General features: G+C 47.6%; 1 protein-coding gene across 5 annotated transcripts in view; it reads left to right on the forward strand.

The window, feature by feature from the left end:
• The first annotated feature begins 10,182 nt into the window (after window positions 1-10,182).
• Window positions 10,183-14,337, forward strand: part of RBFOX2 (RNA binding fox-1 homolog 2) — a 296,039-nt gene continuing 291,884 nt past the window's right edge. For all 5 annotated transcript variants that reach the window (XM_025398157.1, XM_025398158.1, XM_025398161.1 and 2 more), the window contains exon 1: window positions 10,183-10,834. In XM_025398157.1, coding sequence (XP_025253942.1) covers window positions 10,649-10,834 — 186 coding nt within the window. In that variant the 5' untranslated portion in view covers window positions 10,183-10,648. The remainder of the gene's footprint in view (window positions 10,835-14,337) is intronic.

Genomic DNA, 14,337 nt, shown 5'->3' on the forward strand with positions numbered 1-14,337 from the left:
AAGAGGGAGCCACAACATAAAAATTTGGAAAATTTGCAGCCTGAAAATGCAAAAGAAAAGAAAAACCCATATTCTGCAGAGAAATTCAAGCTGGCTACAGAAATTTGCTACAGAAATTCAAGCCGGCTACAAAACATCAGTAACTGATAAGCACCATTTTAAGTGACAAAAGTGGGAATGGGCAAAGGGACATACTTTCTGGAAAATGATTTCCACCTTGCCATTCTGTATTTTCTACTTTTTTTTTCTCCCTCTTCTTCCCCCTTTTCTCTCTCTTCTTTCTGCTTTTCTCTCTCTACCTCCTTTGCTCTTCCCCATAAGACCTAAAAGAGTGAATGGCCTGAGAGTGTGCTGGTTAACAGGTTTTTCATTCATTCAATTATTGCTTATTGAGTGTTGCAATATGCCAAGTATTATGCCAGGCTGATTGAAAGAAAGGAATTGAAGTGTCATTCTTGTTTTCTTTCCCATCACTCTCCTTCAATATCAAGCTTTGACTATTGTCCAAAAATAATATGTATTTATTTATTTTGGAGGTGATGTCTTGCTCTGTCGCCCAGGCTGGAGTGCCACAGCCTGAACAAGGCTCACTGCAGCCTCAATCTCAACCTCCTGGGCTCATGCAATCCTCCCACCTCAGCCTCTTGAGTAGCTGGGACCACAGGTGTTCATCACTACACCTGGCTAATTAATTTTACTTTTGTAGAGATGGAGGTATCACTATGTTTGCCCAGGCCAATCTTTAACCCCTGGTCTCAAGTGATCCTCCTGCCTTGGCCTCCCAAAGTGCTGGGATTATAGGCGTGAGCCACTGCACCTGGCCCAAAGATAATATTTAATATTATCTTAAAATTGGCATACATGTTATGTACTTTCAATTTCATAGATTTTAATCAAAGCAGTCAAGCTTTTGATTCCTCATCTCTGACTTTTTTATATATTGATTATGAGGCAGAACAATATTTAGATATTATATTAGTCAGCATAAAGAATATAAGCTGCTATAAAAAAAAAAGCAACAACAAACAAAAACCAAACCTCAGTGGCTTAACAAAATTAAGCCTTATTTCTCTCTCATATCACAGTCTGATGCAGCTGAGATGGCTTTCTCTCTCTCTCTCTCTTTTTTTTTTTTTTTTTTGAGACAGAGTCTTGCTCTGTTGCCCAGGCTGGAATGCAGTGGCGTAATCTCGGTTCACTGCAACCTCCACCTCCCAGGTTCAAGTAATTCTCCTGCCTCAGCCTCCCAAGTAGCTGGGATTATGGGTGCCTACCATGCCCGGCTAATTTTTGTGTTTTTAGTAGGGATGGGGTTTCACCATGTTTGCCAGGCTGGTCTTGAACTCCTGACCTCAGGTGATCCGCCCACCTTGGCCTCCCAAAGTGCTGGGATTGCAGGTGTGAGCCGCCATGCCTGGCCTGGAGCAGCTTCTTATGCAGTTCTCCTCCAGTTGATGGCTCAGGGATCCAGGCTCCTTTCCCTTTCCTCTTGTGATGCTTCTGTCTTCAGCTCATGGTCTCTGCAGCTGCTGTGGAAGGAAAAGAGAGGGCTAGAGGATTGGCAGGGATGTTTTCAGGGCCAAGCTTGGAAGTGGCCCCTGTCACTTTTACCCATCTTTCCCTGGCCAGAATGTTGTCATATATCCCCATCCTGACTCCAGGGGAGGCTGGGAACTATCTCCCTATATTCACAGGAGAAGGACGTAGTGCAGACATTGTCATTGCTGCAAAATATTAACATATGTTCTTCCTCCCTCACTCTCCCAGGTATCTTCTGCTGTTCTCACCCTCAGGAATAATACTATTATAGTGGAAATGCAAAGAGAAAGAACAGTCAGAACTCAGCTTTTGAATTTCAAAATAGGTTTTGAAATGTGTGCCTGAAGAGAAATGTCTCTGCGTTTCAAAAACCTCATCTTTTTTACTCCAAAAGTTTGAACCCTACATGATTCTGGACATGAAGTGTATATCCTACAAAAACCAGAGGTTCAAACGAAGCAGAATCAGCCAGGATGGGTTTGGTAGCCCTATCCGGGACAGGCAAAGGCAGCAGGGGCTGAGGAGAGAGAGGAGGCGAACCAGAGCCTGGCATGGGTCTCTGGAGGATCCTCGTGGCCTGCCTCTTTACAGATGGAGCCTCAGGGAGGAAAGAGGGAGAAACAGAGCCTGGGGGTCACTGTGGCATCTGGAAGGAGCAGAGACCTGAGTCTGGCTTCTCGTCACAGGCTCTGGAGGCGGTGGCTTTTGCAGTGTTTCCCCTTCCAGCACGGTGTACAAGGAGTAGGGATGCCTCCTCTGTGTCTACACTGCAGGGGCCGGAGAGAGCCTCTTGGAGATTCCCAAGGCCCCCAGAACAGCCAGAAAAGCCAGGGTTTCCCCATGTCCTTGACAGAGGCAATCTCAGTGACTCAAGAACAAGGATCAGATAGGATAGCTGGGTGGAGCCCAGTGCGGATCGATACTGACAGTAGGACAGGGACCCAGAGGAAGATACCTGAGCAGGTGCCAGCAGGGACAGGGAAGACAATGAAGACCCCATGCCTCAACAAAACAAAATTCCAGAAGCTTATGCTCCCAGTGGAAAGCAGGATGAAGAAAGTTAACTTCTGATTCAGAGAAAAAATGTTAGACTTTTTTATACCCTCTTCCCTAAGAGATTTGTATCTGCCCAAAGTAAAACACTTGAAAAAGTTCTGAAAGGCAGGGTGAAGCACTGGAAGGCAGCGGACATGGAGTGAGGGGACAAGAGTTTCTTTGTCACTATCCATCTTGTGTGACCTTGAGCTGTTCGTTTCACCTCTCTGGGTCTCAGTTTTCTCATCTGTAAAATAAGATGCCTGCTTCTCTGGCCGGTTGTGAGGATTAAACGAAAAAAAAATAAATAAATCCAAAAAACAAAAAATCCCCACTTAGTTCTGCACCTGGTAGTTGTTAGGGGCTCAGCGAATATCTGAACCTTCCCTGCCTTTCCCTAGTGAAAGGGAAATTGTTGCCAATTTAGAAACACCATAATTCTTTGCAGGAAGGATGGATCCATAAGGTTATGTATACCGGGCGCCTGGAAAACAAAATAAAACAAAGCCTTCTTCTACTCTGTGAAGAAGCAATAAAAACCTCAAGGCACAAAACAGACAATGAAAATGACTTGATAGCAGGGTGGGGGGTGGTGGGCAGGGTGAGGGCGGTGACTGCACTGAATGAAAACAACAATTCAATACCCTGCTATCATCCTTCATCAAACTACAGAAATAGAAACCAGACAAACACATTATGTGAAGGGCAAAAGGGCTGGCAAGGTTCTGGCCTATAGGAAAAACCCTGGTTCAATAATCCCACGAACAGAGGGAGGTAGGGAAGTGAGGTCAAAGTCAATAGCGGGTTTTTTTGTGTGTGTGTGTCAAAACGCTGGTTCTACAGTCCTAATGAGGCTCAAACATCACACGTTCCTTTTATGCTGAGTTCAGTTTCTCATTAGACTCTGTATCTTCTCCCAGATCAGCCAGGCACATGGCAGGAGCTGCTTCCACTTCCTCTGGCCCATGAATTATCAAGGGTATTCTCTGCCTTTTTTTTTTTTGGAAGAAAGCTTTGGAGTAGAAAATGGTCTTTTCTATTTATATCTCCTCTCCTTGCTCTGATTAGAGAGGTGATCAGTTTTGGGGAAGAACTTAGGCCCTGTCTTTATTCAGAGGACTGCCTGGTTAAGACAGTATTTTAAGATTGTCTGCTCTGGGTCTTCATCTGTTTTTCCAGAGAAAATCTTAGGCCTGCAGTTGTGTTTTTTAATATTTTCAGGAGTCTTGGAATAGCCATATTTTACGTCAAGCTCAGTGCTAGGTGCTAGGAATGCAGAAACCAAAAATAGGAATTAAGAAAATGCTCATGTTCTCAAGGAACACAAAGAGATTTTTACACCACTAGCTGGTAGGTAACCAGAGTACTGGGTTTGCTGCAACTGGCATTTGAATAGATCTTTCCTAAGATCTCTTATCTTCTAAAGACCTCACAATAGCCCTGGGGCTAGGTACTCTGGCTCCCTTTTCACAGATGGACAGCCCACTTAACTCTCCCAGTCTTTGTTCCATTGAAGACCACAGTGGACTCCAGTCCTGGTCCTTTGACTCCGAGCCCTGTGCTGAGTTTTCTCCTGGTAGCAACCCGGTGGGCAGGGCCAAACTCTTCCAAGCTCATGTAAAGGGCACATAGGAATTTACTACCTTTTATCAGAAACCATTCCCTGGGAAATTCCTCCTCATTTTGAAAGACCCAGGTCAAATGTAATACTCTGGATGAAACTTGTTCTGTCTCCCCTAGGCAGAGGGAGTTACATCTTTCTGTAATACCCCTATTGCTTTTGGCACATATAATAACCATATTAATAAAGATAGTAGATGTAATAACGTAGTAAAAGGGTCTAAATTAACATTTATTGAGCGTGTTTGTGAACCAGGTGTCATGCTAAGTGTTTTATATGCATTATTTAGTGGTCAAAAAAATGTCAGGGGAGGTACTATTATTGTGTTTGGTTTATAGATTCTATCAGTTAGGAGTTGAGTTTGGCCGCATGTTGAAACCTGTCCGCAGTGGCATAACCAAATGGGAATTTATTTTTCTCAAATAACAATAAATTAGAATAGACAGGCTCAGGCTGGTATGGTGGATCTACGATACTATTCTTTTTTTTTTTTTTGAGACACAGTCTCGCTCCGTTACCCAGGCTGGAGTGCAGTGGCATGATCTCGGCTTACTGCAACCTCTGCCTCCTGGGTTCAAGTGAACCTCATGCCTCAGCCTCCCTAGTAGCTGGGACCATGTGGCACTACCATGCCCGGCTAATTTTTGTATTTTCAGTAGAGATGGGGTTTCGCCATGTTGACCAGGCTGGTCTCAAACTCCTGACCTCAAGTGATCTGCCCCCCCTTTGGCCTCCTAAAGTGCTGGGATTACAGGCATGAGCCATCACGCCTTCCCTGCAGTACTATTCTTAGCATGTGGCTTTCGCTATTTTGAAGACAAGAAGTCTGCTGTTTTTCCAGTCTGTGTTCCAGGCAGGAGAAAGGGTGAAGGGCAAAGGGCAAAGGACGAAGGGCAAAGAGCCTTTTCTTCTTGTGTTTTGTCTTTTTTTTTTTCTTGAGACAGAGTTTCGCTCTTGTTGCCCAGGCTGGAGTGTAGTGGCGCAATCTCAGCTCACTGCAGCCTCTCTCTCCCGGGTTCAAGCGATTCTCCTGCCTCAGTCTCACAAGTAGCTGGGATTACAGGCATGCACCACCATGCTTGCATAATTTTTTGTATTTAGTAGAAATGGGGTTTCACCATGTTGGTCGGGCTGGTCTCGAACTCCTGACCTCAGGTAATCCACCCGCCTCGGCCTCCCACAGTGCTGGGATTACAGACGTGAGTTACCATGCCTAGCAATTTTGTTTTATTAACTAGGAAGGAATGTTATCTTACACCCACATCTTGCTGGCCGGGATGGCGTTACTTGGCCACCCTTAGCTTTCAGGGAACCAGGAATTCTTGTTTTGTTTTTTTTTTAAATTTAAATTTAAATTTAAATTTTTAAATTTTATTTTATTGCTAAGCAGATTTCTGTCCTGAAGAAAATTGGGGTTCTGCTAGGATGGAGTAAGAGGAGAATGGATATTGGATTGGTAACTACCAGTACCTGTCACATAAATGAAGAAACCAGGCCTCAGAGATGCTAAGGGTCTTGTCCAAGGTCAGATATATGGCAAAGTCAGACTCAGACCCATGTCCGTTTGACACCAGAGTCTATGTTCTTGACCACTATGAGAGATGACTCCCTTGTCATAATGCATTGCAATTGTCTTTGGATTTGTTCATCTCTTCCTTCCTAGATTGTGAGCTCTTTGGGATTAAGAATAATTTTTTTTTTGTCATCTTGGTATTCCAGACACTTGTCCATAATTTGTTGAATAAATAAATGAATAAATGTTAGAATGGCAGTAGTTCCTGCAGCTAAAAATTCTTCTAGAAAAAAAAAATATGTATCTATATTTTTTTAGACAGAGTCTCACTCTGTCACCCAGACTGACCTCGGCTCACTGCAACCTCTGCCTCCCGAGTAACTGGGATTACAGGTGCACGGCACCACACTCAGCTAATTTTTGTATTTTTTAGAAGAGACGGGGTTTTGCATGTTGGCCAGGCTGATCTTGAACTCCTGATCTCAGGTGATCTGCCTGCCTCGGCCTCCCAAAGTGCTGGGATTATAGGCATGAGCCACTGGCCGAAAATATTTACTGTCCTCTTCCTCTGTAATGCTTCCTAACTACCTGCTTCTAAACAAATGGCTGCAGATGTATATAAAAGAAATGATCCTGGTCTTTGTGCTGCCATGGATGCATTTTGCCTCTTGTTTTTTTTGTTTTTTTGTTTTTTTTGAGACGGAGTCTTGCTCTGTCGCCCAGGTTGGAGTGCAGTGGCACGGTCTCCGCTCACTGCAAGCTCTGCCTCCTGGGTTCACGCCATTCTCCTGCCTCAGCCTCCCGAGTAGCTGGGACTATAGGCGCCGCCACCTCGCCCAACTAACTTTTTTTTTTTTTTTTTTTTTTTGTATTTTTAGTAGAGATGGGGTTTCACCATGTTAGTCAGGATGGTCTCAATCTCCTGACCTCGTGATCCACCCACCTTGGCCTCCCAAAGTGCTGGGATTACAGGCGTCAGCCACAGCGCCCGGTGCATTTTGCCTCTTCTGCGATTTGTAGGCGTTTAATTCTCCTCTCTCTCCCTAAATACATAATGCTTGTTCACAGAGCAGGGTCCAATTTCTCTTTGTTCTGCCGGGTCATTCAGACATTTCTATACTGCATTGCTGTATTTCTTAGAGACTTGAGCGCTACTTGAATAACAAAAATTTGAGTCACAGGCAGCCCCAATCTCAAATCTCATTTCTTGCTGGGTCACGGGGCAGCCCAGGAAGATCTAACATCATTTAGATTTCAGTAGTTTGGCAAGACAAGTAGGGAAGGGAGAATTCTTTTTTTTTTTTTTGGAGAGTCTCGCTCTGTAGCCCAGGCTGGAATGCAGTGGCACAATATCGGCTCACTACAACCTCTGCCTTCCAGGTTCAAGCAATTCTGCTGGCTCAGCCTCTTGAGTAGCTGGGATTACAGGCATCTGCCACCACACCTGGCTAATTTTTTTGTATTTTTGGTAGACACGGGGTTTCACCATTTTGCCCAGTCTGGTCTTGAACTCCTGACCTCAAGTGATCTGCCTGCCTCCGCCTCCTAAAGTGCTGGGATTACAGGCGTGAGCCACCGTGCCCAGTTGGGAAGGGAGAATTCTTATGCTACCAGTTCAATAAGTAAAATTTTCAGAAAACCAACTGCTGATGTCCCTAGGTTAAAGGAAAAAAAAAAAAAAAAAAGAAAACACCCACTGTTGTTTCATAGGCCATCACGAAATATCCTGTAATCCCAGCACTTTGGGAGCCTGAGGCGGGCGGATCACGAGGTCAGGAGATCGAGATCATCCTGGCTAACACAGTGAAACCCCCGTCTCTACTAAAAATACAAAAAATTAGCTGGGCGTGGTGGCGGGTGCCTGTGGTCCCAGCTACTCAGGAGGCTGAGGCAAGAGAATGGCGTGAACCCGGGAGGCGGAGCTTGCAGTGAGCCGAGATCACGCCACTGCACTCCAGCCTGGGTGAGAGCAAGACTCTGTCTCAAAAACAAAACAAAAAAAAAAAAGTGAATAAAGGTCAGGCGTGGTGGCTCACGCCTGTAATCCCAGTACTTTGGGAGGCCAAAGGGGGCGGATCACTTTAGGTCAGGAGTTTGAGACCAGCCTGGCCAACATGGTGAAACCCTGTCTCTATTAAAAATACAAAAAATTAGCCGGGCATGGTGGCGGTCGCCTGTGATCCCAGCTACTTGGGAAGTTGAGGCACAAGAATTGCTTGAACCCAGGAGATGGAGGTTGCAGTGAGATCACACCACTGCATTCCAGTCTGGGTGACAGAGAGAGACTCCATTTGAAAAAAAAGTGAATAAAGTGATAATGGTAATAATAATAATAGCTAACACTTATGGAGTGCTTATCCTAAATAATTCTGTTCAAAGTTCTAAACGTGGTAACATTAAATTCGTACAATAATCTTTTTAGGAAGGTGTTATCCTAATTTGCAGATGAAGAAACTGAGACACAGAGAGGGTAAGTAACTGTCATAAGGTATCATGACTGGTAGGTGGCAGAGCTAAAACTCTGCTATTTTCATCTTATTTTATTGATTTATAACACAGCCTAAGTAATACAAACAATATGCTTTATACAACTACTCACCTTCTCAAGGCAAGTCCTCCAGACTTCACTTCCAACCAGTCTGCAATCCCCAAACACCTTTTACATAGAAATTCTTAGTCACCACTGGTCCCGCATTACATGGGCAGGAGGTGGGAAAGCCTGGGTTCTCATCTGGGTTGGTCTGACTCTGAAGCAGGGATCTTTACTGTTGTACTGTTCCAGCCCTAGCCAGGTTAAACCCAAGTTCAAAGGCCAAATCACAGACTGGTTGGAAGGGAAGACCTTGGAAATCATCTAACCCAGCGTTTCTCAACCTCCGCACTATTGACATTTGGGGCTGGATAACTCTCCTGGGGGAACCGTCCTGTGCATGATAGGATATCAAGCAACATTCCTGACTTCTACACACTAGATGCCAGCAGCACCTCCCAGTTGTAACCATCAAAAACACCTTCAGTTGGCCGGGGGTGGCGGCTCACGCCTGTAATCTCAGCACTTTGGGAGGCCGAGGCGGGCGGATCACTTGAGGTCAGGAGTTTGAGACCAGTCTGGCCAACATGGTGAAACCCCATCTCTACTAAAAATACAAAAATTAGTTGGGCGTGGTGGCGCACACTTGTAGTCCCAGCTATAGGGGAGGCTGAGGGAGGAGAATTGCTTGAACCCAGGAGGCGGAGGTTGCAGTGAGCCGAGATCGCACTACTGCACTTAAGCCTGGGCGACAGAGCGGGACTCTGTGTCAAAAAAAAAAAAAAAAAAGGAAAAAAAATGCCTTTAGTCATTGACAAATGTGGGAGTGGAGGTGGTGGAATGGCAAAGTTTCTCCTTGGTTGAAAGCCACTGATCCAAACCATTTCATTTTACAAATGATGAAGCTGAGGTCCAAAGAGATGAAGTAACTTGTTTAAGCTAGTTAGCAAAGCCAAGATTAGAATCCAGGTCATTCACGCAATATCCTTTTATTCCTATAATGTACAGGGCACGATATGGAACCCAGGGAAATCACGGCAGTCCTTGTTCTCACAGTCTGGTAGGGGAGAGAATCTATTGCACAGATATCTCTGTCTCCACGAAGTTGACAAGTCATAAAGAGCTCCTCAGGCAGCGAAGTGTAGTGAAAGAGAGTATGGTCCAGCGTTCTGAATTCCGGATCTGCCACTTTTTTGCTGCAGGATTTAACTAAGGTTCAGTTTCATCATCAATGAAATGGAGATCATGGTATCTACCTATATTACCAGTTTGAAATGCGTCTGTGGATGCATTGTGCAAACCCTAAAACTCTTACAAACATCGGATATTAGTATTAACTTCATTAGGAATGTGAGTTATGTCAGAGTAAAAGCTCTCTGAGCTGGGGTGAACTATAGACGGGTGGCTTCATTCCTCGACCTTCCAATTCGAGATCTTTTTCCTTCTGCGGGAGGGGAAGCAGGCAAATAGCCTGCCTCTCACAGAGTGCCCATTCCCTGCCCGGGAACCAAGGTGCTCAGGCGGGTAAACTCAGGACACAACACTGTACAACTAGTCCCACAGGCAGGAGCCACTCCCTGGCCCTCGGGTCTCTCAAGCCCCGCCTGCTCCAAGCTACGGCCCCGCCCCAAAAGGAAACTGACCCCGCCCCCTCTGCGCTGGCCGGCACTCCTGCCGCGCGGAGCCTCCAGGACAGTCCCAGGCCCGTGCCGGAGATTCCCGAGCTTCCCCGATCGCTTCCCAGCCTCCCTCGGGCAGCTAGCGAGGAGGCGACGGAGATTGCCGAGAAGGGCTGGCCCCGCCCCTCCGCAGGCTGCCACCGCCCCCCTAGCCGTAGCCTCCCGCGCGGGCTGGAGTCCTACATCCCGGTCCCTCCCTCCTTCTTTCTCTCTCCCCGCCTTCCCGGTGCTGCCACAGTGGCGGGTCGGAGGATCCCGGCCAGTCAGCTCGTTCCTGCCTCGCGCCCCTCCTCCCCCCAAATAAACAGCCCTCCCTACGCCTTGGGAGCCCGGACCGCCCCCTTCCTCCCTCGGCCGGCGTGTTGTGAGGGAGAGTGTGAGCCCGCGCGGCCGGCGGGCGAGCTCCGGGAGTGCGAGAGGCGGGGCGGCGCGGCGGGCCGGGCCGGGTGTCGCGTGTGCGTGCGGGGGTGCGAGCGAGTGCCCGTCACGACCCGCCAGTGGCCCCGCGCGGAAACCCGGCGGGCGGGCGGGCGAGCGAGCGGCCAGGCGAGGAGCTGCGGGCGCGAGCCGCGGAGGGGCGCGGAGTCCGCGCGCTCGCGCGCACGCACGCACGCACGCGGGGGGCGGGGGCAGGCGCGCGCCCGCCTGTCGCGACAGTCGGGGCCGAGGCCCAGGGGGAGGTGGCCTGTCGCGGGTCGCCCGGCTCCCGGAGGCGAGGGGGGCGCGGGCGGATGGCGGAGGGCGCCCAGCCGCAGCAGCCGCCTCAGCTCGGGCCCGGCGCCGCTGCCCGGGGCATGAAGCGGGAGTCGGAGCTGGAGCTGCCGGTGCCCGGAGCGGGAGGAGACGGAGCCGATCCCGGCCTGAGCAAGCGGCCGCGCACTGAGGAGGCGGCGGCCGACGGTGGCGGCGGGATGCAGGTGACCGCGCGGGACGGGGCGCCCAGTTATTGCGGGGGAGAGGGGGAGTGGCGTGAGGGGCGACCCCGGGCTCCCGGGCTTGGAGAGAGGGAGGGCCTCCGGGGGTCCTGGGTTGGAGGTGGGATGGGGCGACCAGTCGGGGCCTGGTTGGAAGGTGGGGCGAGCTCGGGCTAGGAACGAAGGTTGCAGGACTGATCCTGGTGTGCCCGAGTGGGTCCTGATTCCTGAGGGGCGAGGAGGCACGACGAGTGGATAGGTTTTGGGGGGAAATCGAACGTGGTTGAGATGGATTCCATTTCTTCAAATGCTTCCTTAGTGCCCTGGGGTGGAGTGGAAGCCGGGAAATCCTGGGTTCTCTGGACGGAGTCGAGGAAGAGGGGATCTCGTGGGAAACCTCCCAAGAAGAGGGAGTACCTTTTGGCAGCCCTGGGCACACGCTGGGATGGGGAAGAGAAGTGGCATTTCAAGGAGAGGAGTGAAAAGCAAGAAAACTCCTCGAGAGAGCCCCGAGGGGATGTGGCTGAGATTGTGGGTTAAAACACACAGAGAGTGTGAGAAGTACAGGGAGTTTGGTAATGTTGTGGGGACACGGTGGTGCTCAGTCTCATTAACTTTGTGGAGCATACTAATGAGTCTGAAGGGAGACACCAGACATGTCCCTCCTGTTCTTTGCCAATTGCATTCTACATCTCCAGGACATAAAATAGCTCTTTAATGTCCTGGGCTATTAAAAAAAAAATTTATAGGGCTATTAGAAGACTGGATTCTCAATTCTGGATTCAAAGATAAAAGTGGTTAATTTGGGTAGGGAATGGGAAAGGTATTGATGATGTCAGTTGACTTCATAGTTTTGAGGAAGACCTTGAAACCTTTGTAGGTTTTAGGGTTTGGTCTCTGCCCAGAAAATACTGCTATGAAGTGGTGAGTCTCACCTATCAGCAATTGTGCAGACATGTGCCTAGTTCTCTCAGAGTCATAGGATGCTAGGAGGACTAGACATCTTTTCCAGGGGTTCTTAACCTGGACAGACTAGGAAGATTCTTACTTATAATAGGTGATGTGCACTTTTTGGTGGAGGAGAGTCAATAATTTTCATCTTTGTTTTTTTTGGAGGGGATTCGAGTCCCAGCTTGTTTTAACCACCTTATTTTATAGATGGGGAATCAGAAGTCCAGAGAAGATGAGTGACTTGGGTAAGGCCACCCAGTTAGCTGATAGTAAAACTAGAACCAGAAGCCTGGTCTTCTAATTCCTATTCCTGTGCTGTCTCCATTACACCACTCTTGGAAATCTCTGCAGTGCTAAAAGACTTCCTGTGCTCTGCTCCCTGCTTTTCAAGCCTCTGCCTGACTTCCTGTGTTAGGGACGGAGCTGTACTTAAGCCTAGCGTATTTGTTGTGTGCTTCTTGGTCTCCTTTGCAGAGTTTACCCTGTTACTTGTGTTGATTTAGGTAAAGTGACCCTCTTGGTGTTTATTTTTGAATTCTTTTGTTTTGTTTGCCTGCTTTTATTTTCCATTAGAACTCTGTCAGGTAGAGGGATTGTGAGAAGTAAAAGCTCAGGGCCATGGGAAAAAAGACAGGAATATGGGAGACTGCAGGTGAGGTGAGCTAATATTGGATGGTAAGGAGGGAAGACTGGATGTAGGTGCTGGTGAGCAGGTTCTACTTTGTGTGTGTGTGTGTGTGTGTGTGTGTGTGTGTGTATGTCTGTATGTATTCATTTATCATTTCTGTCAATCATAGTTAATAGTGAGACCCCCATCCGTTTCCCTCATTTACTCCTGGGGCCTATTATCTGCTGGTTGCCTTCAAATTGGCTAAAGATAGTGATATTCGGAAATGGAGCAATGTGTAGGGACTTCACAGGGGTGTGCAGAGGAAAGAGTGGTTAGGTCCTTGGGGGTAGCTGAGAACTATCCCTCTGAGAATCCTTTTTTCACTCTGTGTATTTGTGGATGTTCTTTGTTTATTTTCTTTCTATACATTTTTTTTTTTTTTTTTGCTCAGGCTGGAGTGCAATGGCACGATCTCGGCTCACTGCAACCTCCACCTCCACCTCTGGGTTCAAGGGATTCTCCTGCCTCTGCTTTCTGAGTAGATGGGATTACAGGCATGTGCCACCATGCCCAGCTAATTTTTCGTATTTTTAGTAGGGGGGGGTTTCACCAGGTTGGCCAGGCTGTTCTTGAACTCCTGACCTCAGGTGGTCCACCCACCTCAGCCTCCCAAAATGTTGGGATTACAGGCGTGAGCCACCACACCCAGCCTTCTATGCATTCTCATTGTTGTAGGTCCATTCCCCTATGTCATACAGGTATTCAGATCATCACTGATTTAGGTCCTGCCTTCAACTAGCTGAGTGCCTGCAGAAATCTTTCATTTTGGGGCCTCTGTTTTCCTTAGCTATAAAATAAAGTACGTGTACAAGATGATTTCCCTCGTGATCTGCCTGCCTCGGCCTCCCAAAGTGCTGGGATTACAGGTGTGAGCCACCACGCCCGGCCGGTTTCTAAGTTACCTTCTAAAAGATATAAGTCCAGTTCACTGTGCTTAAGGTGCATGCAATCTATGTGGGGAAACAAATGGGTGAAAAGTTTTTTTAAAGAAGTGTGAGAGTATTACATGAATATACTTAATGTTTATTCATTGAACTAACATTTATTGAGCAGCTGCTACATCCCAGGCACTGTTTTAACCCTGAGATACAATAGTGAACAACAACGAAAAACCCTTGCTGTCATGGAACTAATATTGAATGGGAAGAGACATCCAATAAATCAACAACTATAATTGTATGGTGATAAAGGCTAAAAGAAAAATGAAGCAGGGAAAGGGAGAGATGGGAAGGGAGAGAATGCAGATGGTTACGGAAGGGCTTTCTGATAGATGGCCTATGAGTGAAGTGAGGGAATGGACCATTCAGATGTTTTTGGAAAGAGGGTTCAGGTAGAGGAGGTGAGGGCGCAGAGGCATTGAGAAAGAAGACTGCTTGGTTTGAGAACAGGAGACCAATGTATTAATAGCTGGAGCAGAGTGAGCAGGGACAGGTAGTCTTAGGAGATGATATCAGCGGTTTAGAAGTATCTATAGGCCCTATGTAAATACACACTTTAAAAATCTTAGCTGGGTGCAGTGGCTCACGCCTGTAATCCCAGCACTTTGGGAGGCTGAGGTGGGCGGATTGCCTGAGGTCAGGAGTTCAATACCAGCCTGGCCAACATAGTGGAACCCCTATCTACTAAAAATACAAAAAATCAGCCAAACGTGGTGGCAGGCGCCTGTAATCCTAGCTACTAGGGAGGCTGAGGTAGGGGAATCACTTGAACCTGGAGGTGGAGGTTGCAGTGAGCCGAGATCCCGCCATTGCATTCCAGCCTGGGCAACAAGAGTGAAACACCGTCTCAAAAAAAAAAAAAAAAAAATCTTATTGTAGCCAGTGTTTTGGGTATGTGGGCTTGCCTTAAAGTACATGTTTTTTGTTTTTTGTTTTTTTTTTTTAAG

The sequence above is a fragment of the Theropithecus gelada genome, chromosome 10 (assembly GCF_003255815.1).
Source record: "Theropithecus gelada isolate Dixy chromosome 10, Tgel_1.0, whole genome shotgun sequence".
NCBI classification, from domain to species: Eukaryota; Metazoa; Chordata; class Mammalia; order Primates; family Cercopithecidae; genus Theropithecus; species Theropithecus gelada.